At 53.9% G+C, this 25,723-nt stretch overlaps 1 protein-coding gene across 1 annotated transcript in view; it reads left to right on the top strand.

The window, feature by feature from the left end:
- MYO7A (myosin VIIA) overlaps positions 1 to 25,723 on the top strand; it is an 83,227-nt gene that overhangs the window by 4,335 nt on the left and 53,169 nt on the right. The window contains exons 4-14 of the mRNA XM_072969159.1: positions 9,271 to 9,384; positions 13,523 to 13,675; positions 19,200 to 19,384; positions 19,864 to 19,985; positions 20,066 to 20,208; positions 20,489 to 20,602; positions 21,713 to 21,866; positions 22,597 to 22,673; positions 23,223 to 23,342; positions 24,083 to 24,225; positions 25,219 to 25,429. Of these exons, the coding sequence (XP_072825260.1) occupies positions 9,271 to 9,384; positions 13,523 to 13,675; positions 19,200 to 19,384; positions 19,864 to 19,985; positions 20,066 to 20,208; positions 20,489 to 20,602; positions 21,713 to 21,866; positions 22,597 to 22,673; positions 23,223 to 23,342; positions 24,083 to 24,225; positions 25,219 to 25,429 (1,536 nt within the window). The remainder of the gene's footprint in view (positions 1 to 9,270; positions 9,385 to 13,522; positions 13,676 to 19,199; positions 19,385 to 19,863; positions 19,986 to 20,065; positions 20,209 to 20,488; positions 20,603 to 21,712; positions 21,867 to 22,596; positions 22,674 to 23,222; positions 23,343 to 24,082; positions 24,226 to 25,218; positions 25,430 to 25,723) is intronic.

The raw sequence follows: 25,723 nt of genomic DNA, 5'->3' as shown, positions 1-25,723 counted from the left end.
GGGGTGTGGAGCAGAGTGGGAGGGAGTCTGGGGGTGGGGGAGGCTTCTGCCCTGCCTGCAGTTCCCCCGGGGGGTTGGGTGGTGGTGTCAGGGAAGGCTCTGAGGCCTTGTGGTGGCCCAGTGCGTACAGATGGTGGACTGTGGTCTCAGGAGGAGGGACTTGCCCCAGGTTGCTAGGCTAGCTGGTGCTTGTGAGAACCCAGAGATCTGTGGTGCACGTGACCCACTTCTTTAAGGACCTCAGGCAAGGCGGCTGTGCTTCAGTAAGATATGATTCCTGGCTCTGTGGTGAGGCCAGAGTAGGGACTGGATGTACTTTGCCCGGATTCATGGATCAGAGTGAAGTTTGAAGATAAATTTGTGGACTGTTGGTAACAGTTGGATTAACTCTTTAATGAAAATATAATGTTCTTCTTTGTCTGTTGTAACGGTTTTTGACTTAAAGTCCATTTTTGTCTGATACAGTGTAGCCACCCCAGCTCTTTTTTGGTTACTGTTTGCGTGGAATGTATTTTTGTCTTTTCACTTTCAACCTAATTGTGTCTTTGGATCTAAAATGACTCTCTTATAAATAGCATATAATTGGATCATGTGTTGTGTTTTTAAGCTATTCTGCAACCTCTACCTTTTAATTGGAGAGTTTAATCATTTCCATTTAAAAACTTCTGCCATCTTGCTATTTTTTTCTATATGTCATATCTTTTTTCCCCTTAATTCCTCTATGGCTGCCTTCTTTTGTGTTTAATTGATTCTTTCCCAGTGTACTATTTTGATTCCCTTCTCATTCCCAAATATACACATACATCTTTTTTTCTTAGTGGTCACCCTGGGGTTTACAATTAACATCTTACATTTATAACAATCTAGTGGGAGTTAATATCAACTTAACTTCAATACCTTGTAAAAATTCTGCTTTTATAGAACTCCATCCCTCTCCCTTTATAGTATTATAATGTGAGAAATTACATCTTTATACACTGTGTGTCCATTAACGTGATTTGTAATTGTTGTTTTATGCATTTGTCTTTTAAATCACATGGGAAAAAAAGGAGTTACAAACCCAAAATAACAATACTGCTGCCTTTTATATTTACCTATGTGTTTACCTTACTAAGGTTCTTTATTTCTTTGTGTGGCTTTGAGTTACTGTCTAGTGCCCTTTAATTTCAGCCTGAAGGATTACTTTTGGCATTTCCTGTAAAGCAGGTCTACTAGCTTGCAAACTCCTTCAGTTTTTGTTTATCTGGGAATGTCTTAGTTTCTCGTCCACTTTTGAAGGATGTTTTTGCCACATATAGAATGCTTGTTTGACATGTGTTTTTTGTTTGTTTTTTTCCTTTCAGCACTTTAAATATTATAACATTCTACTGCCTTCTGGCCTCAGTGGTTTCTGATGAGAAATCATCAATTAATAATGTTGAAGATCTTTTGTATATGACGAATCACTTCAGTCTTTGTCTTTGTCTTTTGATAGTTTGATTATAATGTTTCTCAGTGAAGATCTTTGTTATTGTTGTTGGGGGGGTAATTAGGCCTGTTTACTTATTTTTAGAGATGATACTGGGGATTGAACCCAGGACCTTGGCATGCTAAGCATGCAGCTCTACCACTTGAGCTATACCCTCCCCACAGTGAGGATCTTTTTGAGTTTTTCCTACCTGGAATTTATTGAGCTTTTTGGTTGTGAAGATTCATATCTTTTATCAAGATGGGCACATTTTGGGTCATTATTTCTTCAGATATTCTTTCTGTCCCTCTCTTGCCTCTTCTTTTGGGATTTGCACTATGCATATGTTGGTCCATTTGATGGTGTCCCATAAGTTTCACAGGCTCTGCTCATTTTTCTTTTTCTTTTTTTCCTTTCTGCTCCTCAAACTGGATAATCTCGATTAATCTGTCTTCAGGTTTGCTGATTCTTCTTTTCTGCCTGTTCAAATCTGCTGTTGACCCCTCTAGGGAATTTTTCATATCAATTTTATACTTTTCAACTCCATAATTTCTATTTGGTCCCTTTTATGATTCCCGTCTCTTTATTCATATTTTCTACTTGGTGAAATGTTATTCTGGTTTCCTTCAGTTCTTTGAGCATATTTAAAACAGTTGATTAAAGCCTTTGTCTATTAAGTCCAATAGTCTGGGCTTCCTCAGGGAAAATTTTCATTAATTTTTTTCTTCCTGTGAATGGACCACACTTTCTTGTTTCTTTGCAAGTCTCATAATTATTTTGTTGAAAACTAGACTACTTTTAATTGAAGTACAGTTAATTTACAATGTAGTGTTAGTTTCAGGTGAACAGCAAAGTGATTCAGTTATATATAAACATATAACTTTATATATATATATAAAGAATATATATATATATTCTTTTTCATATTCTTTTCCACTAAAGATTATTACAAGATATTGAATATAGTTTCCTGTGCTATGCAGTTGGTCCCTGTTGTTTCTCTGTTTTATATATGGCAGTGTGTATCTGTTAATCTCAAACTCCTAATTCATCCCTAGACATTTTAATTATTATAAAGTGACAACTCTGGAAGTCAGATTCTACCCCTCCCCAGGGTTTGTCGCTACTGCTTGCCGTGAACTGAAGTTTTGTTTAGTGACTTGTCTAAACGATTTTTGGGAAGACTGCGTTCTTTGTTGTGTGTGGTCACTGAAGTCTCTAACACACCTGGAACCAACAATCAAAACAAACAAAAAAACCTTCAATCTTTGCAGCTGGGCTGTATGTGTGTGTTGGGGCATGACTTCAGTGCTCAGTCAGGTCATTTAAAACCCTGCCTTAGCCTCCACGTCCTGTCTGCATGGGGCTGGAGATCAGTCAGAAGTGAGAGCTTGAAGTCTTCTCAAGCTTCTTCTGAACAGTCACCCAACCCTGGGCATGTACATGATCTCCAGATTCCCCAGTACATGCAGGAGTTTTTTAAAGCCCCTTTTCCCTGAAGCATCTCATTCCTCTGCCTTTGCTTCGGGCTTTTTGGAGTGTCTGTTGTTTGTTCCAATTGATTATTATTTTTCCACAGGTGGCAACATGGCTTTGGATGTCTTTGACCAATGCCCTCCATAGCTTCGTCTCCACCCTAGGGAAGTCTCTAGTTAGGGAATAAAGACAAGCCCTTTGCATTATCTCTGCAGGGAGATCCCAGACAGGCTAAAACAATCACAATTCTTTAATAACAAGGTCTGTTCTGCCCCCTCTGACCCAATAATCACACCAGGGATACCGGATGCCATCCTCAAGGTGGGAGGTGGGGGAGGATGGGTAGGTTAAAGCAGCACAAAGCTCTCCTGCTGGGTTTCAGTCACTTTTCTCTTCATTATATTTTCAGATGGTTACTGTAAACCTTTGCATATTTTCTTGAGTTCTAGTATAGCTGCTTCTGACAGTTTTGCTGTATGTTTTTGGTATTTCTGTAAGGAAATGGGTTCTTGGAGTTCTCTACTCTGCCATATTTGCTGACATCACTTGCTGATGACAGTTGGCGTAGTTATTTCCTGAAAGCTTTTTGTCGCAACTTGCTGTGTATCCTAGGGTAAGTCCTTTTGCCACTTCTGAACCTGTCTCCCTGTCTGTACAGTGGGTGGCCAGAATTGAGCCAGATGGTGGTGTGGTGGGGGTGGGAGCAGCTCTATGAGTCTGTGTGAGGCATGATGGAAGTACAGAGAAGGTAGTAAGGTGTGGGGACCAGGGAGCACATGGCTAGGTGGAGCCTTGGTGGTTGCGTGGGGGCAGGGAAGAGGATGGTGGGGTGGAGCATTCCTGGCATAGGACTCAGCACAGGCCAAGGTGGGAGGCCTTATCCTGTGAGGCCAGGCAGGAAGAGACTAGGCTGGAGTAGCAGTGAGACCTGGCTCAGGGAGAGGATCTGGTGTGACGCCAGGGTGGGTCTTGGGGGCATGAGACCTGCCTCTCAGAACTGCTGTGCAGCCACCTGCAGGGAAGGGGCCTATTCCCAGGCTTCAGCTCAGGGGTGGCCTGGATGCAGGGGGGATTGAGCAGTGGGTCTGGGTCAGGCAGGTTCAGGCTCTCAGTGCTTTACTGAGTCTCTCTTGAGGGGCCTCTCTCCATCCACAAGAACTGTTTTACATCTCTTGCTTCTTACCTCTGCTCTTCTGTGCTTTGCTATTCCCTTTCCTGGAACACCCTTTCCCGTCATGTCTGCCTGAAAAATCACAACACCTGGGTGTCATCCTTCACATGACTTGCTCGGTTACTAACAGCCAACACTCATACCACATTTGCTCTAACAGGCACCTGTCTGAATGAGTTACGCACATTAACCTCACAAGCACCTCATGAAGTACCGTCATTCTGCCATCTGACAAAGAAACAGAGGCACATGGAGGCTAAGGAACTTGCCCAGGGTCACACAGCATGTGAATGGCCTTGCCAGTATTGAACCAGTGTTGGCTCCAGAGTCCAACCTCTTAGCAGCCATGCTAGCCTCTCTCTCTAAGGTGACTCTGTCCCTTGTCTGGTGATGCCATCCTTGTCTGCATCTGAGTCTATCCACCCCCCAGGCTGGAAGCTCTGAGGACAGTGTCCCCTAAGCTTGAGTCTGAGCCTGTGAATATCGGTTAAATGGACAGATGGAAGGATGACTGGGGTCCCTGGAATCCCTGGAAGCTCACCACCAACACTTCCCTCTGTCTAAGGGTCTCATTCCTGGCTTCCGTGGACTCGCATGGGTAGGTGGGCAGGGGGATGTGTGCTTGTTCTGGGCTTGACTGGGGGAAGGACCCCTTCTGAGGGCATAGTCCCTGAGAGGGCACAGGAAGTGGGTGAGAATCATTGTCAGCTGTGTGCTGGGTGGCAGAGCGCTGGGTCCTCGAGGCTGGGATGGGATGGGATAGAAGGAGGCCTGGTCCAGTGGGGCAGCTCAGAGCTCTGTGTGAGGCATCACCATCTCCTTCCTTGCCACTCCCCCTGCTCCCTCCTGTGGTTTGCTTGTATGTTCTGGAAGCAGTTGGGCCCCCAGGACTCCAGACACTGCTCACAGCCAAAAATGAGGCCTTAAAGAGAGAACAGAAGACAAAAGGGGAGGAAGACACAGATAAGTAGAGATTGGGAAGAAGGTGGGAGTAGGAGGTCACAGGGCCTGGGCGTTCCACACCTTCTGGATGGGACGGTGGCCACTGTGGCTCTTGGCCCAGCATGGACCCAAGCCTGTGCCCAGGCCTGTGTGGCTGCCAGGACACAGGAGCCCACTGCAGGGTGAGCTCTGAGCCGTTAGGGGTGGCTCCCTGTGCTGGGGAACCAGGGATGCCCTTCCCCAGGCCTCAGTGCCTCCTTTTTGGGGTGGAGATCACCAGTTGGCTGGCCTCAGACCAGAGACAGACTCTTAGGGTGCTCTCTCCCCAGAGGCCCCCCACCTCAAGATTTTTATCTGCCCTCACTCCCCAGAGGCAGCCAGTGGGCTAGAAAGATCTTTGGCGCACCTTCTCTTTAGTCTTAAAAATTCACGAAGTTTATTGCATTTTACTCCATAACATCCCATGTTTCTTTCAATAGAAAACATACTGATTTTCTCTAAAACTGCAGTCAAGGTGAAGTTCCAGGTGCCTGGTTTATGCTGAGGCCTGCAGCTCGTTCCCAGGTGCCGCCTCTGCAGTCCCGGTGAAGCCGGTCTGGAATCCCCAACGATGCTGGGGTGTCCGGGGCCAGGATGGTAGAGGGATGGCTTGGCGCCCCCTCCCCGATCCCGCCCGCGGGCGTCACCTAAGCCGCCGTTGCCATGGGCCCGCGGCAGATGGCCGGGTTTAGGGTTCCCTGGCGGGCGGCGCGCACGGGATTAGGTGAATTAGGGAGGCCGAGCCGTGCCGTCGCCGTAGCCGCCGCCAGGCCCTCCGCGTCATGGAGCCCTCTGCCCACGCCGCCGAATCCGACAACCCCGCCGACCCCGCCGACCCCGCCGAGGCGCGCGCCAAGCAGCCCGGCAAGTGGGCGCTGCTGCGCAGCCTGAACCAGGCACTGAAGACCTACGCGGTCCTGCCGGTGAGGCCCCGGCTGGGAGGGGGAGCGGGAGGAGGGCCCCGCCCAGGGCCTCCGTCGCCCGGCCTGTTGGGAGCCTTGGGAGCCACAGGGTTACAAAGCCCCAAGGTGCACGCAGACCCGGGCCCCTCGGGGTTACTCTGGTCCCAAACTCCCAGCATAAACTTGGCCCCCTCACCCCACCTGCCCTGGGTGGGGCGGAAAGTTTTGCATCTGGAAAATAGGAGGTGGGCGGGCCAGCGTCTGGGAAAGCAGTGAGTGAGGGGCTCTGTAGAAGTTTGTGCACTGGCTGACCTGATAGCAGAAGGACAGGGGCGCGCGGGCCCCTCTACCAGGGAAGGTTAGCAACTGGACACTTCCTTGCTCACAGGTGCCCCTGGCAAATCAGTTGGACCATCTTTCCCACCTGTGAAAATGGGGCTAATACAACCAGTGTCCCAGAGTGATTATCAGGATAAGTGAGGGGGGAAAACGTCCTGAAACAGACTCCTTTTCAATCCATAAACAGGGGCTGAGCCCCAGGCTCTGCCCCAGAGGAGGAAAGAGGCATAAAAGGCTAAGGCCCTGTGGGGAGTTAATTCTGCTCTGATACTGGGCTCATGCCTGGGAGGGAAGGCGGATGGACACCAAGGATGTCTTCCGTTTGTACGTCTCTCTCATCTTCACAAGCACTGAGTCCCTTGCATTTTAAGGCTGGTGAACCCCAAGGTCCAGAGAGACTGAAAAACTTACCCAAAATCACACAGCATTAGTTGTAGAACTGGGCTGGAACTTGCCCCAGGTTACACAGCCATCTTGAGGCAGGTGTCCCATCACAAATGGGAATTTTGATTCCAGATGAGGTCCCTAGTAGGGTGCCCCTCACAGTAGGATGTTAGGAATGGGGCCAGATGCAGTCATGGGCTGCCTGGCATCTGGCCATGGGGATGGGAAGAGCTGGTAGGGTCAGACCTGGGCCCAGTGTCCCTTTCCTCTCTTCCCTCTTCCTGCCCCTCAAAAAAGTGTCATGTTCTTTTACATCTTCCTTGCTCCTCTCCTTCCCTCACCCAGCCAGGGACTCTTAACCCTCCCTGTTTTTGGTCCAGGCTCTGCCTTGCAGATGCTCACAGTCTCATCAGTTACCAATTTGATGGGGGACTGTGGCCAAGTTCCTTTCTCTCTTTGGACCTCAGTTTACTCATCTGTAAAATGAGGAGTCTTAAAACCCAGCTGCATTCTGATGCCCCAAGTACTTTCCTGGGGACCATGGGAACTGTCCCCCTCAGAAGTTCTCAGGCTCTAGACTCCTCCCTGAAGCTATCACTTTAGCCTCTTTTCTCAGGTTCTGCTGAGAGCAAAGAAAATTAAGTCACTGCCCTCCTGGTGAGAGTCATCAGCTCCCAGTGTTCTAGTCACTTCTGTTTGCTGTGCTGCCCTCAGTTGAAGCTTTCAGCTTGCCTTTTGGGCCTGTGAACCGTCCACGGCCAGGGACCCTGTCAGTGCTTCCTGTTCTGCTCACAGAGCTCGGTTCAGGGCTGGGCCCAGGGGATGTCAGGAGAGAGCACTGGATTTGGAGTTTGAGCTTCGTTCCTGGCTCTACCACAAAACACCTGTGTGGCCTTGGGCATGTTTCTTGTGGGAGATGAAGTAGAGATAGAATCCCCTGCCTAAGCAACATGGTCATGAGGTTCAAGGAGATAGTTAATTACAGGGAAGCACCTACCTGGCCTGCTGCGAGGGTCTCGAGTCAGCAGAGAGCAGCGTCCTGGTACCACTGCGTGCCAGGGCTGGCCCCCAGCAATCAGGCAGTCTCTCTCACATGCAGTCTGTCACATGCTCCCTCTTACACACTCACACACATGCTCACCTACACACTCTCTCACATATATGCTCACACTCTCTTACTGAGAGAAAAACTGTTTCTCTGTGCTTGTTCTGGGGAATCACAGATGGAAGACTCAGACCAAAACCCACCCACAAAGGGCTGCAGGCACATGAGGGATGGACGCAGAGGGTGGTGACCCAGCATGGTGCTGGCTGTAAGGGGCAAGTCTGGGTCCCCGAGCCCTGAGAAGTGCCTGCCTTCTCTACACAGCAGCTGGAGTGAAGTTCTGAAAATGTAAATCCATCATGCCATTCTTCTGTTTAAAACCTTCCCCTGGCTTCTAGTCATACTTCAAAGCAAGTCCTTCTGCCCCTGGCTTGCAGGGCGCTATGTGACCTGGTGCTGCCCACATCCTCCAGGGCCCTCCCTCATCTCACTCCAATCTGGGCCTGCCCTTAGTAGACACTCTGCTTTCCCATCTCCTCACTGCTCTAGTCCCAGAGTCTAGAATGAACCCGGCCCATGGTGGGCTCCCCACAAACATGTACTGAAGGAATGAATGAACTCTTCATGAGTTGGGGAGGAGGAGGAGGAAGGTGGGACAGTGGGGAGGGTCCAGAGAAGAGCTGCTGTTTGCTCTGGGTCTGGACAGATGGGGTGGTGGTCCACTCAGTGGAAAGGTGGGGTGGGATGGGGGGCAGGTGGAGCTGAACAGCCAGAGCAGGAGTAGGTCAGGTGGTCCATGGGCTGGACTTCGAGAGGGTGAGGAGTGTGGCAGGAAGCACAGCTTGGACCTGGGACTAAAGCAGTCCTGAGGATTAAATGGAAGCAGCAGTGTAGCCTGGGCACACAGTAGGTGTTCAGCAAACATGTGAGTTCTCCTCCCCTCCCAAGGTGCTCCAGTTTTTCTTACTTCTGGGAGAAACCTTGAGTTTGAAGCTAGATTGTTTCTGACATTGGCTAACCTCCCATGACATGGAGGCCCACGATGGCCACTGTGGCTGAAAATGGGTGGTTCCGAGGGGAACAGGAGGCTGAAACAGTGATGAGTCAGCCTCAGGACTCGCTTCTTTAGGACAGGCGGGAAGTGGTTTGGGTGCCCCAGTGTTTCTGCCTAAACCTCAGTGGGTTTGAGTGTGTGGCATAGAGCCTTAGGGAGAGCTGGGCTTGGACAGGCCTGCATTTGAAGCTGCCCAATTGCGTGGTCTCGGCTCTTGATCTCTGGGCCTCCGCTTACTTATTTGTGAATTGGGGACAGTAGTGGCTGCCATAGAGGAGGGATTGATGACACTGCATAAGTGCCCAGCCCAGGGCCTGGCACCATGGCTTCCACAAGTGAGTTCCCTTTTCTTCCGTCTTCTGTGGTTGGCGTAAGAGCCTCTGTGGTGGTGGGACAGGCACAGGACTGCCTGGAAGGGATGCCCGATCCTTGTCCCTGCTCACCTGGTCTGGGACTCTCTCTCACCCACAGGGGGACTATGTCTGGATGGACCTGAGATCCGGGCAGGAGTTTGATGTGCCCATCGGGGCAGTGGTGAAGCTCTGTGACTCTGGGCAGATCCAGGTGGTGGACGATGAAGGCAATGTGAGTAGTCCCCCACCCCTCCTCCACTCCTGCCCCCATGCCTTGGGAAGGACACGGGCAGACAGGTGACCCAAGGTAGGGCCAGGCACTGACCTGTCTCAAGAGGATGGAGGCAGTGCCCAGGCCCCTACTTCTGCTTCTCAGAACCCCCTTCTTCCATGGAGTTTTCCCCATGACCCTGGTAAGACAGAACCTCCCCTTCTGCCCCAGGCTCCCTGTTCTATTTCCACAAGCACTTCAAGTCCATTCTGTTTAGTATTAGAGATGTGTGTCTGTGTGGGCATGTGGGTGTGTACAGAGAGGGACGTGGAGGTCCAGGCTGGGAGCTCCTCAGGCACAGGGGTCCTTCAGGGTCAGACAGACTGAATTCAAATCCCATCCTGCCCACTTACTGGCTATGCAGCCTTGGCCAAATCTCTTTCCCTTCTGAACCTCTGTTCCCCCTTCTGTCGACTGGGGATAATAACAACTATCTCATAGGGTTATTGACCTATATGTGAGGTCACACGTAGAGAATTCTTCAGTAAAGTGACAGTTAGTCTGAAAGTGCCCAGTCTCATTCTGTGGGGTTACAGCATCATACAAATTCACTGTCCACCCTGGCGCTGCCTTGGAATCAGTCTAACAGATTAACCCTTTATCTCTGTGGCCCTGAAGGAAGGGGACATAAGAATTGTAAGCTTGATAGGTAGTGAGAGTAGAACCTTGGGGAGGGAAGGAAAGGTCTGAAATCAGGTCTTGCTTTAGAGAAGATGGGTGGCCCAAATGAGAGCCCAGAGGGGAAGCTTGGGAACTTCGGACAAGTGTGCGCATGTGTCGCACATGTGTATGTGGTGGGGGCGGGGCAGATGTAGATGTGGTGCAGAGAACAGGGCTGCAGCTTAGTGGGGCCATAAGGGATCCAGGGAGATTCAGTTCCACCATAATTTGGGTTGTGCTGTGGCCGGCACTATGACCAGCAAAGAGACAGGACTGAGTCTCTGTCTTAGCCTCCTAGTTTGATGGAGATGAAAGAGGATGCAATGACTTGAAGCAGAAGGCTCTGTTGGCGGCTCAGGACCCTGGGGACCTAGTACTGGACATGGAGGAGGCTGGGCTTCTTCCATTATCCCTGCAGCCCCCAGGGACACCTCCCCTGGGGTTTGCAAAGCCCTTTGACCCAAGTTCCATCTCTGAGTCCTCACAGTGTCTGTGAGAGGCAGGGAGGACAGCCACTGTTACCCCAGTGGGAAACTGGAGCCTAGAGAGGGACCCCCGGGACTCACAGCTAGTGCATGATGGTGCTGGGGTCAGGATCCAGGGCCTCTGGCCCTGCACATGCATTTCCTCTCCCAACATCTCAGTGGCAGCTCTGGGGCTCAGGTTCTGTCAACCACACTTTTGACCCCTGGGCTTTAGAACCAGAGTGGCAGCAATGTCATTCTGGAGGCTCCAGTTCTAGGGCCCTCCAGGAAGCCCCTGTGAGGTTGCAGCCACAGAAGAGGGGCAGCACAAACAGGCCCATGAACCAGCCTAGAGTTCCCAGGGTGGGGCACAGGGACTCTGCCTGCAGGCTTGAGTTTCACCTGGGTTGTGTTGCATGTCAGATGGTGTCCTGTAACTGTGTCACTGGATCCCAGAGGTCCGCTCCCACTCGTCCCCACCAAGTCCCTGAGAATGGGGGCTACAGGTGGGGAGGGACATAGCTGGCTGGCTGAGAGCAGGTTAGTGGGGCTGGGTTTACTTCAGCGGCACTGGTCCCTGGGGGCTTCTGTCCTCCTCTTTCACCAGGCTTCTCCACTCCCACTCCCTCCACACCTCAGCTCTCCAGGCCATCATCTTTGACCACTCTGTCTTCCTACAGATTCCCTCAACTTGAGGGCAGGGACCAGGCGAGTCAGGTCTGATTCCCTACAGCGCACCAAAGGGTCTCCCTAGAGAAGTTTCTCCATGGACTTGCTGAATAAATGAATGAAAGATTATGGTTTCAGTCTCCACTGGAATCCTAATGCTCTGTCTTTGTCCAAGCCATTCTCATTGCTCGATGCACCCCTTCTTCCCTTCTTCCACAGGGCTCGTGGTCCCTGCCTCTCCAAGCTCAGCATCATGTCCGCTTTTTCCTAAATGTGTCCCCAGGTCCTGGAATTGGCCATGTTCTCTCTCTCTTTCTCTCTCTCTCTCTCTCTCTCTCTCACCGGCATGCCTTCAGGGACAGGCCTCAGTTTCTGCCCTGGTTATACTTTGGTCTGTGCCATAAGTGTCTGTGGACATTGACCTGAGGGGTGCAGACCTCAGCTGAGTGACCTTCCATGCAGGGAAGGGGTGGGGAGAGGCGCAGCTCTGCTGTTTAACTGAGCACACCACTTTACCTCTTGAATGTGACTCCTCATTGTAAAATGGGGTTGGTAATTCCTCAATGCCATCTTGTGAGGAACAAATGAGAACATACATCTTTTTTGCAACAAAAACTAGAAAGCATTAGAGTGATAATACCCAGCACTGGTGGAACAATTACCAGGTACCAGGGCTTTTTAGATCTGGCAGGAGTAAAACAAAGGTTGGCCATTATTGAATCAATTAACCCTCCCAACATCCCCAAGAAAATGGGACTGTTATTCTCATTTCCGTTTCATAGATGAGGTCGTAGAGGTTCAGGGAAGCAAAGTGACGGGCACAGGGATGCCGGTCTTGCAGTGGCTGAGCCACCTCTTGTCCCTGTGCTGAAGTGTCATGGGGAAGAATTATGGGGCCAGAGATTGGGGTCGAGTGGGGAAGGCAGATGGCCTTCCCAGGTGGCCTCTCACTCTCGCCCATGCCAGGGCCTAGGACCAACTGAGAGTAGGGACCAGGCAGAGGAAATTTTCCAACTGGATCAGCTTTTATCAAGAAGGGTGCCTGGGAGAGAGGAATGTTCCACCTGGGATTGGAAAGTCCAGGCAGATTCTTTAATTTCATCACCCAGCCCGTTCATGTCAGGGCTGTGTGAGGGCCTGACCTGGAATGAAATGCCCTGGCCCAGGAGTGCCTCGAAATGCCAGGGAAACTGGAACCGTGGGCAGTGGCTGTCCCTGTTCCCGATCCCTCTGAGGGCCTTAGTCCTCTGAGCCTGTTTACTCAAGTAAAGTGAGGGGGCTGGATAGGGGACTTCTGGAGTCCTAGTCCATGACTAGACCTCTGCTTTAATTCAAACCTGGTTCCCAGTAGTCACCAGCAAGCCGTCTGTCTCATCAGAGGTTCCCTGCCACGTCATTTGTGCCTGGTCCCTGTACGAAGCTCTGTGGACCAGGGGTATAGTGGGCATGGAACCTGGCCTCCAGACTTGGGGCAAATTGAGGGGGTGGTGGTCAGGGACAGAACTGCATTCAGATAGTGGCAACCCAGTGTGACCACTGCCTCTCAGTGGGAGACCCAGGCAATGTGGGAGCCCAGAGGAGGCCCTGACCCTAGCCTGGGGAACCAGTCAGTTTCCTGCCTGTTCCTGAGGCTCCCAGGGTTCTGGCATTGGGAAAGGGGAGGGGGCCCCAGAGGGTGTTGGAGGCTTGACTCAGGCTGTAGCCACACCCCAGAGCACAGGAGAGATTCTCACTTTCCTGAGAGGCTGGGACTGTGAGTAGAGGATGCTGGAGGCCACCTAGGGAGGAGAGACTTCCAGGGCCCAGAGGAAACCAGGGCTTTGCAAACTTGTTGAAGGAACCAGTGCTATTGCCCAGATGTGCAACCATCTGCCACCCTGGTATTTCCCTGCAGCAGGAAATATTGCACTATCTGGATAACTTTTTGTGCATTTGGTTACTGGAACCTGGATTTGAAGCCAAGTCTAACTCTGATGATTACACTTTTCACTCCATCATGTAAAGTGACTAGATAGACTAATCCCCTTTATGATAACCATAGGTAGGGCCAAAATCCCTGCCACGCCCACCTCTTGGGTCTGCAGAGAGTCCCCTAAGAGGAGGAGGAGCCGTCCTTGGAGGGTGGGGGTGGGCAGTACCATCCTCAGATGCCTATTAGAACAGGTAGTGTTCAGCCGCAGGAGAGGACAAGGCTCTTACCAGGGTCACAGAGACCCGGGGTTGCTGTCCCTCCCGGACCCTTCCCCAGCAGTGTGCAGCCTGGGCCCCAGAGGAGAGCTGACGTTAGCCACTGTGTCTTCTCACAGGAACACTGGATCTCCCCCCAGAACGCCACGCACATCAAGCCCATGCACCCCACGTCGGTCCACGGCGTGGAGGACATGATCCGTTTGGGGGACCTCAATGAGGCGGGCATCCTACGCAACCTGCTCATCCGATACCGAGACCACCTCATCTACGTGAGTGCCGCCCCGCCCACCCGCAGCCCCTCCGGCTACCAGCCCCTCCCACTCGCCTCCCTGCCCTGTGCTCCCGCGCAGCCCGGGGTCCAACCCCTGCGGTTGGATCCCGGGGACCAGGTAGCCAGCCCCCGCCCTCTCTCTTGGGCTGTGGGCTTGTGTGGTCGGTGTTGGAGAAAGGGGAAGTTTTTTCCCTCAAGTTCATGTAGGGTGATAGGTGCCTGAGACAAGTGCAGAGCTGGTTCTGCGGGGTCTACACGACTGAGGCCTCACCGCCAGGTCGGGAGAGTGGCGGGGCTGCCACCGGTGGGGGAGGTTGGCCGGTGGAGAGGGCGTTCAGGAGGGGGCACTGCATGAACAGAAGACCCGAGGCAGGACCGTGCCAGGTGAGTGAGCGGCACTGTGTCACCAAGGTCGTCAGAATTGTGAGGAGAGTGAGGGAGAAGGGGCTGGGAGAGTCTGAGGGAGCCTGAGGGTTGTCCCCTGAGGAAGCACAGCAAGCAGCTCTCAGGCCAGGGGTCCATCCCCTCAAAAGCCCTGGAATTGTGGCACCTCAGCTGCCAGGGAGACCCTCCGCCAGCCTCCCCACTCTGGGTCCCTTGCGGCTTCGGGCTCCCAATAGGGGGCTGTGCTCGGTCCCTTGACATACATCAACTGCTTGGAGGCTTTCTCGGGGAGCCCCTTAGCCCTGACAAAGCCCCTCTTGCTCAGAGGTTTGTGGACAGGTAACCAGAAGTTCCCCGGCTTGGATGGTCTGTGGGCCTAAGATTCTGGGTGTGCTGGTCTGGGAAGCTTTGCTCCAGAATTGTAGGGTTCAAGGGGGTTTCCTTGACTTGCTGATGCTCTGCTTCTGTGACTGTGGCTGAGGTAGGATTAGAGCAGGCCTTTGAAGAAGCAGCCAGGCCATTGTCTCACCCAGAAACCATAGCTGTCCCTAACCGTGGCAACCTCTGGTCACTTCATGGCTTGGGTTACCCTGGGCACAGCCCCACACGCCCAGGATTTCCTCAGATTACCATGGCCACTCACAGCCGTGGGCCCAGAGGACATCTGTCCCTGACTGTCTGCCCTGGGCTTGCCTGCTCCAGCTGGCCTGCCCCCAGGAGCCTGAGGGACAGCACCCCAGAGCTGTAAGTCAGCCCCCGACACCCTAAGTGGGGCAGAGCCCTCAGAGGACACCTAGCAAGCCCTCAGTGGGTGGTCCCATAGGCCAGGCATCCCTGGGTCTTGCAGGGAGCAGGTGGCAGGGCTGATGCTGAACAGAGGCTGGAGCCCTGGTCTGGCAGCTGAGGGGGCTGGATCCAGGTCTTTGCAGGTGGTCTTTGGCAAGTCCCTACCCCTGTCTGTTCCCAGCCTTCCCTTTGGGACAAAGAGGTGGGTACTTCTGTGACAGTGGGAAGGTGTATGTGTCCAGGATGTGTGTCTTGGTCTCCATGGCCTGCTAAGGGAGCTTCCTGAAGGAGTTGGACTCCCCACATCTCCTAGGGTGTGTCTGTGGTCCAAGAGAGGCCCCCTGATCTCCACCTGGGCACTTGGGGGCCCCTAGGAACCTGTGTGCTATGACTTTGGCTTGGAAATAATGCTTATCTGTTCCCTACTCCAGCCCCTGGCCCCACAGGGCAGGTTTTATTACTGGAGACTTGTACAAGAAGCCTGTGCAGGGCACTTGGACATTAACCCTCTGCTGTCCATGAACCCTTGGAGAGCCAGGGCTGGAGGTGCTCAGGGAGCAGAGCCTCAGGGGATGGGTGGGCACTGGGGCCCAGAGGGAGGCAGGACGGGCCTGAGCCTCATTGTCAGCAGTCGCCAAGCCTCTCACTTCTTTCACTTGCCCCACTGCCAGCTCCACAGTTTTGCAGGTGAATTCCTGGGATTTGGGGGAGCCCAGGTGTGGAGGTGAAAGCTGGGGCTCGGTGCCAGGGTCCCTCCTTCATCCCACTCCCTGCTTATCTGCTCTATGAGCTTGGCAAGTCCTGCCCCTTCTCAGAGGCTCAGTTCTCCCATCTGAGAAGGGGTGTCATGACCACACCTCCCTGTGGCTTTCTGAGCAACGCCGAGTGATGGCCTGGTAGCTGTGAAGTCCTGCACCCGAGAGATCTTCCTGGCAGTTGGTGTGTCCTTGTCTTTCTGCTGGGGAGGGTCCCCTCACCAAAGGAAGAGGCCTCATTTTTATTATTTAGTTTGCAATGGGTGTTTGTGTTACAGGTTGGAAAGTATTCCTCCTGCCACAGTGACAACCACTACTACTAATTTCTCATCTATCTTTCAAGAGAAAGAATATATATAAACATATATGCAATATAAAACAAAAAAATATAAAATGTATATCATATGTTTTATATGATATAAATTATATACAATTTTTATTCTTTTCTCCACAAATGGTAGCATTGCTTCCCCACTGTTCTGTGGTTTTCCCACTAGCCAGAGCCCCGGGCCATCCATCCTGTCAGCATAGGCAGAGCTGCCTCAGTATTACTGACCGGCCTGTCCCCTCGGCTCCCTTCCTTGTTTCCTGTGGGGCACTGGTTCATTTCTTCTCCATCCGTTCAGTGAGTCACTCTTTTGTTCACTTACCAAACATCTACTGAACATGTCCTGCGTGCTGTGCACAGTGCGGGGCCTCAGGTAGAGAGGAGAGCGAGACTGGGAGCCCAAGGCCCTGAACCACAATTATGGCCAAGTGAAAGGGGCAGTGCAGGCTGTGATGGTCACCCAGGAGGGGGCCCCGCTTCCTGCACAGGGGGCAGTCATTTCTGTTTAGACCCGAAGGATGAGCAGACATTAGCTGGGTGAGGGGGCAGGGGATGGAGTGTGGTGCTTTTACCTGAAGGTTTAATATGGAGGGAGCCTCTGGCTGTGGGATGCAGCTGGCAAGGGCCAGGGCTCGGGGGTCTTATGGGCAGGGAAAGGATATGGACTTTGTTCTGAGGCCCTGGGGAACTGCCTGAGGGTTTTCAGCAGAGGGATGACACAGTCAGATTTTTAAAAAGCTGACCCTGGTTCCCTGGAGAGGACAGACTTTAGGGGGCAGAGTGGAAGCCAGGAGCCTGGTGGAGAGGCATCTGGCCAGGAAGGTGGTTGTGCCCATGGAGAGACATAGGTTGCTATGAAGGAGTGAGGGGCATCCCTGGATCCTGCCCTGGTGAAGGATGGTGGTGGCACTGTTTGCCAAGCCAGGAGGCAGAGGAGGGGCAAGGTTTGAGGGGAGAGTGGGCTGCAGGCTGGACAGGCTGGTGGACATCAAAGGGGGACATCATTGGGGGATGTCTAGGAGGCTGAGGTGCCTAGTGCTAGGTAGAGAGGGCCAAGGAAGCCGTGAGTGGGAGAAGGGGGTCCAGGCCAGGCCGCTGGAAGGCATCTCAGGGTGTCTCAGTGTGCCCTTTGCCCTTTCCGGCACTGCCCTTGCCCTGTTCCTGGTCATTGAGCCTGTCCTCAGGGCCACCTCTATCTGACTGTGATTTCTCTGTTGACCGGTTCATTTGGTCTGAAATAGTGTCTCTGCCTCCAGCCTCTGTAGCTGCTATTCATCCTCCCCAGCTGCCAGGGCAACTTTTCTCAGCAGTCCTCCCAAATGTCATGCCCTTTCATGCCCCTGTGCTTGATTCCCACTGAGAAGCCCTCCGCTCCCCTCTTCCACACCCCCACCTCGAGGAATCTGTGTGCCTGGTCTGAGCACCCACAACCCTGGGCTTTCCCTCCCTGGCACCCAGAGTGAGGCTGTCAGTCTCCCCGTGTGCCTCAGTGAAGGGTTCTTGAATGACTGCATGGAACGAGCCTCATGTCACATGGTGATCACAGGCCAGGTGGCTGAGCATCACATTGTTAAGGAAGTATTCAGAAGAAGGGAAGGTGGCACTTATGCACAGCCACTCTGTACCAGGCACCTGTCAAAGGTTATGTCCTTTGGTCTTTGCAATAGCCCTGGGAGGTGAGTGTTAACCATCCCCCTTTTACAGATGAGCAAACTGAGGCTTAGAGAAGTGACGTGATCTGCTGAAGGGATGTTCTTTGTGGCTATCTCTTCTGCCTGGGGACCAGAGTCTAGCTAGTTCCCACCACTTGGCAGGGCTGAGCTATAGGGGACCGTGGCTGAGGCATCTCAGGGCTAGAGGTTGGTAGGTGCTGCTCTGAGAATTTAGCCCAGCCCTGGGCCGTGTGGGATGTTGCTGTTAGAGAAGGCCCTTACCTCCCCATCCCCACTGATCAGTTGCCTTTTCTCCCCACTTTCCAACCTCAGACCAGCTGTGGAGGGCGAGTGAGTGCAGCACAGAGCGGGCCCCAGCTCTCGGCATGTGCTTGGCCGGGCAGCTCCCGTCCAGCCTCCTCCCCTGTCCCACCCTGTCTCTCCCGGCTTGGGCTCTGGCACATGGTCAGCATGATGAGGCTCAGCTGCCTCTGGTGTGGGCTGCTAGGAGGAAGAGCCCTGGTGGGAGAGGGGAGTCCTCCACGGCCCACAGGGTGGGGTCTGGCAGGACTGAAGCCTGGGTCTGGGGCGCTCAGCCAGGGCAGCTTTGCGTGGCCATACCTGGCCCCAGGGTGGGCACATCCCCTGGCATGCGGTGCGGGTAGCAGCGCTTTCCCTGCATGGCCACCTTGGGCTGAGGCTGCTGGGGGGTGGTTGTGGCTCTGGTGTGATGCGTCACCTCCCCTGCGAAGTCGCATCTTTCTTCAGCCCTTCCAGGCTCAGATGTCAGTAGATCTGTCACCAATTATGGGCTGAGGCTGACCTTTTCAAGTTGGGGTGGGGAGGGGTTGGGGGAAGGGAGAAGTAGTCCCTGAGGGCCTCGCTGTGTCCTGGTGGCAAGAGGGCCAGGCCCTGTTGTTCCTCGTGTGGCAGGGCCCGGGCCCACAGCAGGAAATTTTGCACACAGGTGCACTCAATCGAGGAGCCCAAGGCAGGAAAAGGCCCCAGAAGGCTGAGGTGTGTCTGGCCGCTGTGTCCACACTGCCCAGAGTGGCTGGAGGCACTCTGTCCCCCAAAGCAGACGGGCAGTGCTGCAGAGACCCGGGCCCACCCAGCCTCTCCAGCTCTTTATGGCTTGATTCCACTCCCATCTCACCAACCCAGCCTCTGCTCTGGAAAGGCCCAGTTTGTACATTTCATTCCAAAAGTTTGAGATGCAGGGTTTGGAGGCAAAGGTGGGAGCAGCATTTGATATTTACCTAAAGTGTGCTCTGAATTCTAAAGTCCACCACTTTCTTTAACCTTCGTCAAGAGTCATACTATGACCATTTTACAGATAAAGGTAAGGAAACCAAGGCTTAGAGATCCTCTTTCCCTCTCTCCCCACTTCCTCCTTCCCTTCATCCCATGTCACTGAGCTCCTACTCTGAGCCCAGCTCAATGCTAGTCTGAAAGTTCCACCCTCAGCTCAGAGGAAGGTAGGGTTCTGACCCCAAGGTCCATGCGACTCCAAAGCTAGTGCTCTCCCTTCCAGAGGGACGGAGCAGGGCAGAGCCTGAGAGCTTTCTAGAGTCAGAGCCCCCCAGGGGTGAGCTCCCTGTTCCTTGTTGCCCACAGACCTACACGGGCTCCATCCTGGTGGCTGTGAACCCCTACCAGCTGCTCACTATCTACTCGCCAGAACACATCCGCCAGTATACCAACAAGAAGATTGGGGAGATGCCCCCCCATATCTTCGCCATCGCCGACAATTGCTATTTCAACATGAAGCGCAACAGCCGTGACCAGTGCTGCATCATCAGGTGGGCGGCCCGGCACCAGCGTGGAGCTCCAGGCTTAGCCCCTAGAGCTCCAGCTCTGTGCTGCTAATGGCTCATGATGTGGAGAATCACCTCCCCTTTCCCAGGCCCTTGATCTCTCTTAATGCTACCAAAGCTCATGTTAGCTTTTGGGGTCAACGTTGTTTACTGCTGCCCCCTAAAGTTACACTCAGTTGAAATCTCTGTGCTCTCCTGAGCAGAGGGTTAAAGGACAAAACATTGATTGAGCATCTAGAACATAACATGTTCTGTGGCAGTATGGATGGGGGTGTGTGTGTCTGAATGAAGGGGAGGGAAAGTAACCTTTGGCTGTGGCAGGGCACTGAGCACCTTTCGCTTTCCCTAGCCCTGGTAGGTCCTTAGTGTCAGCCCATTTTATAGATATACCAGGAGCTGGTCAGAGGTGGGGGAGCAGTTTAGGGCTATAACAGCTCCTGCCTCTCCCTGGGTCTCCCCTGCAGTGGCGAGTCTGGGGCAGGGAAGACGGAGAGCACGAAGCTGATCCTGCAGTTCCTGGCGGCCATCAGTGGGCAGCACTCGTGGATCGAGCAGCAGGTGCTGGAAGCCACTCCCATCCTGGAAGGTAGGGCTGGGGCTCTCAGGGTAGGGCGGGGCGGCCTGGGTGGGAGTTGACCTTGACTGGGACCCTCTGCCCACCCACAGCATTTGGGAATGCCAAGACCATCCGCAACGACAACTCAAGCCGCTTCGGGAAGTACATCGACATCCACTTCAACAAGCGGGGCGCCATCGAGGGCGCCAGGATCGAGCAGTACCTGCTGGAGAAGTCACGCGTCTGTCGCCAGGTGGGCCCGAGTCCCGGGGCAGAGCTGCACCTGCACAGGACCCCAGGCTCAGCAGTGCGTGGGGTGCACACTGTCTGGCCTGGCCTTAACTGTCCCTGTGCTACTGTCTTCTTGCCTTAGTGCCTGAAATCCCACCAGGAGACCCACCCACCGGGGCTTTTTCATGAAAGGCCTTTGTTGAAATAGTAAACTGTTGACAGTTCTCTTAATTATTCGGTTTCTGATGGCCTCCTCCTGCCCTCCCACCCCATCCCCCAACACCCTGTGCCCACATTTTCAGGCCCCCGACGAAAGGAATTACCACGTGTTCTACTGCATGCTGGAGGGCATGAGCGAGGAGCAGAAGAAGAAGCTGGGCCTGGGCCAAGCCACGGACTATAACTACTTGGCCATGGTGAGGCCTTGGTGAGGCACCTGGGGAGGGGGACTCCCCTCACAGCCCCTCCTCAGCTCCAGGCCTGGTGGGTGGGAACCTCTTTGTGGGCTTTCTCCTGTCCCCCGAGTGGCCCCAGCCCACCCTAAGGCCTGTCCCCACTTGGGCACACGCTTGCACACACATCTAGATGAATCCTCACCTCATATACACACACATTCCTAAATGTGTATAGACGTCCCGGACCCAGGGACGCATAGACACACACACGCCCACATGTACATGCACCCGGACCCGCGTGCACAGGTGTGCTGAGTTCCTTCAGTCTTTGAGGATGTGCAGACTGGGACCTCTGCAGGGCCCCCAGGATTGCAGTGCACAGGCTGCTGAGGCTTTAGCCTCAGAGGCTCGCTGGTTGCAGGGCCCTGGTGCCAGCCTCTTGCTGCTGTCTGGTCACCAAGGGAAAGTGGGCCCAGGACCATTGCTGCCACTCAGCACCAGTGGGAGGCCATGCATACAGCAGGCTGGCTTGGGAGCATCAGCTTCCCTAGTGCTGAGGGAAGCCCATGCCTGGTTGTCTGGACCTGAACTGGGCCAGCCACGTGGATGCAAGTGTGGGCTGTGGCACCTGAGGGATGTGGGCAACAAATACATGTGTGTGTGTGTATGTGTGTTATAGGTGTGACAGGCCTTCCTGGACACTTCCTTTAGCTGGCTGACACACCTGGACATACACATACACACACACACACACACACACAGGTCTTATAGGCACACACAGTGGGGCAGACCCCAGTTGATGCCCCACCTGTCTGCAGTTAACCCCTTGTCCTTCCATACCTCTTTCCAACACTCCTTCTTGAACACCTGGTGAGGGGTTCCAGTCTCTAAGGTGAGTGAACAGCTCCTCTCACTTATGGGAAGAAGGGGCGTTCAGGCTCCCCAGATGTAGGTGTGTTCTTGAGAAGCCCAGCCAGGAGCTTTCTAGACATAAGTGAAGTCAGTGCCCAGAGCCCCAGGCTGGCCTGGCTGGGCAGAGCAGGCCCCTCGGCCCAGGCACTTCCTCTCTCAGGGTACCTCTGGCCTCCCTGACATCCTTCAGCGCCTCACTCTCCCACCCCCTCTCTCCAGGGTAACTGCATAACCTGTGAGGGCCGCGAGGACAGCCAGGAGTACGCCAACATCCGCTCGGCCATGAAGGTGCTCATGTTCACTGACACCGAGAACTGGGAGATCTCAAAGCTCCTGGCCGCCATCCTGCACCTGGGCAACCTGCAGTATGAGGGTGAGTCACTGAGCAGCCTCCTCAAAAGAGAAGGAAAGCTAGAGAAGGAAGTGTGTTTTAGTCACTCATCTACCACTCCCTGGGCACCGACAGTGTGCCAGGCTGGGAGGTGTCCTCTGAGGCAGGCACCAAGTCCACTCTGCTCTTGCCCCTGGTGCCCAGCCCAGTCCTGGGACAGAGTAAGAGCTCTAGGAAGCTTTGCTCAGTGAACGAATGAATGATCCCAGCTTGAAGATGCTCACAGTCTAGTGAGTCTTGAAAGACTAAATGACGTGGAGAAAGGGTGCACCAGACAGAAGGAAGAGCCTATGCAAAGGTCCTGAGGCCTGAGAGAGCAGGGTACTTTTGGGGAGGAGCAGGTGGTATCAGGCACTGAGCTATGCAAGTTTATCAAGCCTGTCTCAGGAGCCACTGATTGCTCTGGGAGTCTGGAGTGGGGGTCGGGGTGAGGGTCATGACTGCCAGTGTCTGCTACTTGGATGTCAGGCATGGAGCCAGGCGCTGGGTGTACATGGTTCCTACCCTCATGGTGCCCATGGTGCCCTCACCATACGTGGCATGGCGAGAACATTTATCAGACACTGACCCAGAAAAGCATTTAGTCATGATGCTGATGCCCTCTGTGGACAGGGCAGTCCCCCAGGAGTGGCCGCCTAATCCGCCTAGATGGCCCCTTTACCCCCATGCCCACTCTTCCTTGCCTGACGCTGCACCGTGTTGCTGCTGACAGACCGCACGTTTGAAAACCTGGATGCCTGCGAAGTCCTCTTCTCCCCATCCCTGGCCACAGCCGCATCCCTGCTTGAGGTCAGTCTCCCACCTTCTGCCCCATGGCTGTTTCCTTTTCTTTCAGGGGGCATTTCTGACTTTGGGCTGAGGAGGGCTGGGGTGCTCTGCTTGGAGAGTTCTAGAATTCAACATTGAGAACCTGCTGGGCACAGGTCCCAGAGGAGGAGTGGGCCTGGAGCCTGGGAGCCTCACTGCCTGTCCCAGATCAGCTGCCCCGGGGATGGCATAGGGCACCAGGGGGCCCTTAGTGGGTCAGTCTTTTAGCAAATCTTTATTACCTCTGCCCTGAGTTGGAAAACTGGGATAAATAAAGCCAGAGTCAGAGACAGTCCTGGGATGGACGTGACATGCTAGGGGGATAGGAGGGGCCTGTCGAGGAGAAAGCAATTCCTTCCTTTTGATAATTGGGGAGGATTTGGCCATAGGGCCATGGGGAAGGGCATTCCCAGTGGAGGGAACAGTCTGATCAAGGCCTAATTGGAAAGTGGGGGGATGGTTTCTGGGTGTGGTGGAGAGAGGGGCGGGTCGGCAGGTGGTGGGGCGAGCCCTTGGATGTCACCCCACCAGGTGAACTCCCCAGACTTGATGAATTGCCTGACCAGCCGCACCATCATCACCCGTGGGGAGACGGTGTCCACCCCGCTCAGCAGGGAGCAGGCGCTGGACGTGCGAGACGCCTTCGTCAAGGTGGAGAGGCCAGTGGGAGGGTGGTTGTTGATGGGCAGGAGCTGAGGAGTGCACAGAGCCGGAAGGACATCTGGGCCTTGACCCCTGTCTGCCCTTGGGTCCAGGCTCTAGCCACTGGCTCTCTGTCTCTCTGGAACCCAGGCAAGAGTCTGCCTTCCCCGGAGCCCCACTTGTCCCACAGGGACAGGGTGTTGTGCTCTTCAGGGGCCCTGACAGCTCTGGTGCCCTCAGGCCCTTTGCTCTGGGCCTGCTTTGATATCCAGCCTGTTGGACCTCATGCTGAATCATATTCTTTGATTAGTCAGTCTGCTGTGCTATTCTCTGCCCTGGGACATCCTCTCTGGTCTCTCCAAAGAAGACACTAAAGAAGGACTGGGTCGGGTGGGGCGGCCCCCCAGTCCTACCAGTTTCCAGTCACATGTTTGTCATCCAGTGAGCCCCTCCCCAGCTCCAGGCCCTGTACTGGGCTCTGGGACCCTCAAGATAGTTAGAGCTGAAGGGGTGACAGAGGTGGTCGGAGAGATGGGGGCCTGAACTGAAAGGTCAGAGAGGATTTCTTGTGGAGCTGATAGCTCCACAGAGCAGGAATTGTTGAGGCAGGAGTGGGTGTTCCAGGCAGAGGGAACAGCTGGAGTAAAGGCTTGGGGGTTTCATGCAGCAGTAAGGGACTGGAGCCTGGCCTGTGTCCCTGGGAGAGGGCAGCTGTGCCTGGCCATTGATGTAGCAGCCTCTCCCCTCAGGGGATCTACGGGCGGCTCTTTGTGTGGATCGTGGACAAGATCAATGCAGCAATTTACAAGCCCCCCTCCCAGGACGTGAAGAACTCTCGCCGGTCTATTGGCCTACTGGATATCTTTGGGTTCGAGAACTTTGCCGTGAACAGGTAACACATTGGGGCTCTGCCCTGTAGGAATTTTCTTCTGCAACAGAGGCACAAGTGTCACATCTCTCCCTTTAAACTACATTTAGCTGGTTCCAAGCACATTGCCAGGCTGTTGAAAAATTTGACTTCAGACATCCTGGTGGGCCCTCTCCCCTTCCTCCCCATCCCCTCCAGTCCCTGCATCAGCTAGGCCAGCTAAGGGGCTCTTACACCATCGGGGACACCACAGTCCCCACTGCCTGCCCGTCCAGTGTCCAAGTTGCAAGATGCCTGAAAGCAGGAGAGGCTGGGCCTGAACAAAGCTTTGAAGGGGGTCTTGGCCCCACTTGGGGTCCTGCCCCTCCTGGGGGCCGTGTGAGAGGCAGATGGATCGAGCAGATCCAGATGGATCCTGGGGGCTGGTGACAGCTGGTCCTGCCTCACTTTTTAGCCATGTGATCCCAAGAAAGTCACTTTCATCCCTATAATGTTCCGGTGTCTCAAAGCCCTCCTGCAAGACCAAAACACCCATGCTGAATGCATGAAGAGTCTGTACCCTGGGAGAGTGCTAGTTGGTGGCTCAGAGATATCACTGTCAGGGCTCTGTTTGCCCAATCCTGTAAGCCTCCATCCCACGTCCACTAACACTTTAAATCTCTCCTTGTGTCCCACCTCCCCAGCGCCTTGGCTCTTCCCCTCCCAGGTGCTCTGCTGGGGTTATGTGCCCACTGGACAGCCCTTTCCCAGGACCTGGTGGTGCTGGGAACAAGGGCTCCAGCCCTAACTCTCCTGACTCACTGAGTGACCTTGGGCGAGTGCTTGGCCTCGCTGGGCCTCAGTGTCCACTCTTGTTGTACCTGCTATGCGGCCCCACCTCAGAGGTTGGAGATTCCACGTGGGAGCAGTGTGCCCTGGGGTGCACTGCACGCCAAGTCGGAGTCAGGCTCCCCGAGGGGGAGGGGCAGGGCCTGAACGCCCCCGCCCCCACCCCCGTGCCCTGCGCCCTCCCTGCAGCTTCGAGCAGCTCTGCATCAACTTTGCCAACGAGCACCTGCAGCAGTTCTTTGTGCGGCACGTGTTCAAGCTGGAGCAGGAGGAGTACGACCTGGAGAGCATCGACTGGCTGCACATCGAGTTCACAGACAACCAGGATGCCCTGGACATGATCGCCAACAAGCCCATGAACATCATCTCCCTCATCGACGAGGAGAGCAAGTTCCCCAAGGTGGGCCTGTGACAAGGTGGGGCAGACAGGTCCCCGGTACACTCTGAGCTTCAGCTTTCCTCATCTGTAAAATAGGACTAATGATGTGCACTTCTCAGGGTAGCTCTAGGGCCAATTCAAGTGTGTTCATCTGACATTTGGGAATCACCTACAGTCCAATGGGTCCTGGACCAAATGATGAAGATCCAAGCATGCAACTGGCACAGAATATGCCTTGGAATGGGGAGGGGCTGCTCTCATGATTTTAATTGTGGGAAACAGATTTTCTAAACTGAATGTACTTTGAAGGTTATG

The sequence above is a fragment of the Vicugna pacos genome, chromosome 10 (genome assembly GCF_048564905.1).
Source record: "Vicugna pacos chromosome 10, VicPac4, whole genome shotgun sequence".
NCBI classification, from domain to species: Eukaryota; Metazoa; Chordata; class Mammalia; order Artiodactyla; family Camelidae; genus Vicugna; species Vicugna pacos.
Note: the sequence above shows the minus strand (reverse complement) of the source record. Positions and strands in the feature narration are given on the sequence as shown.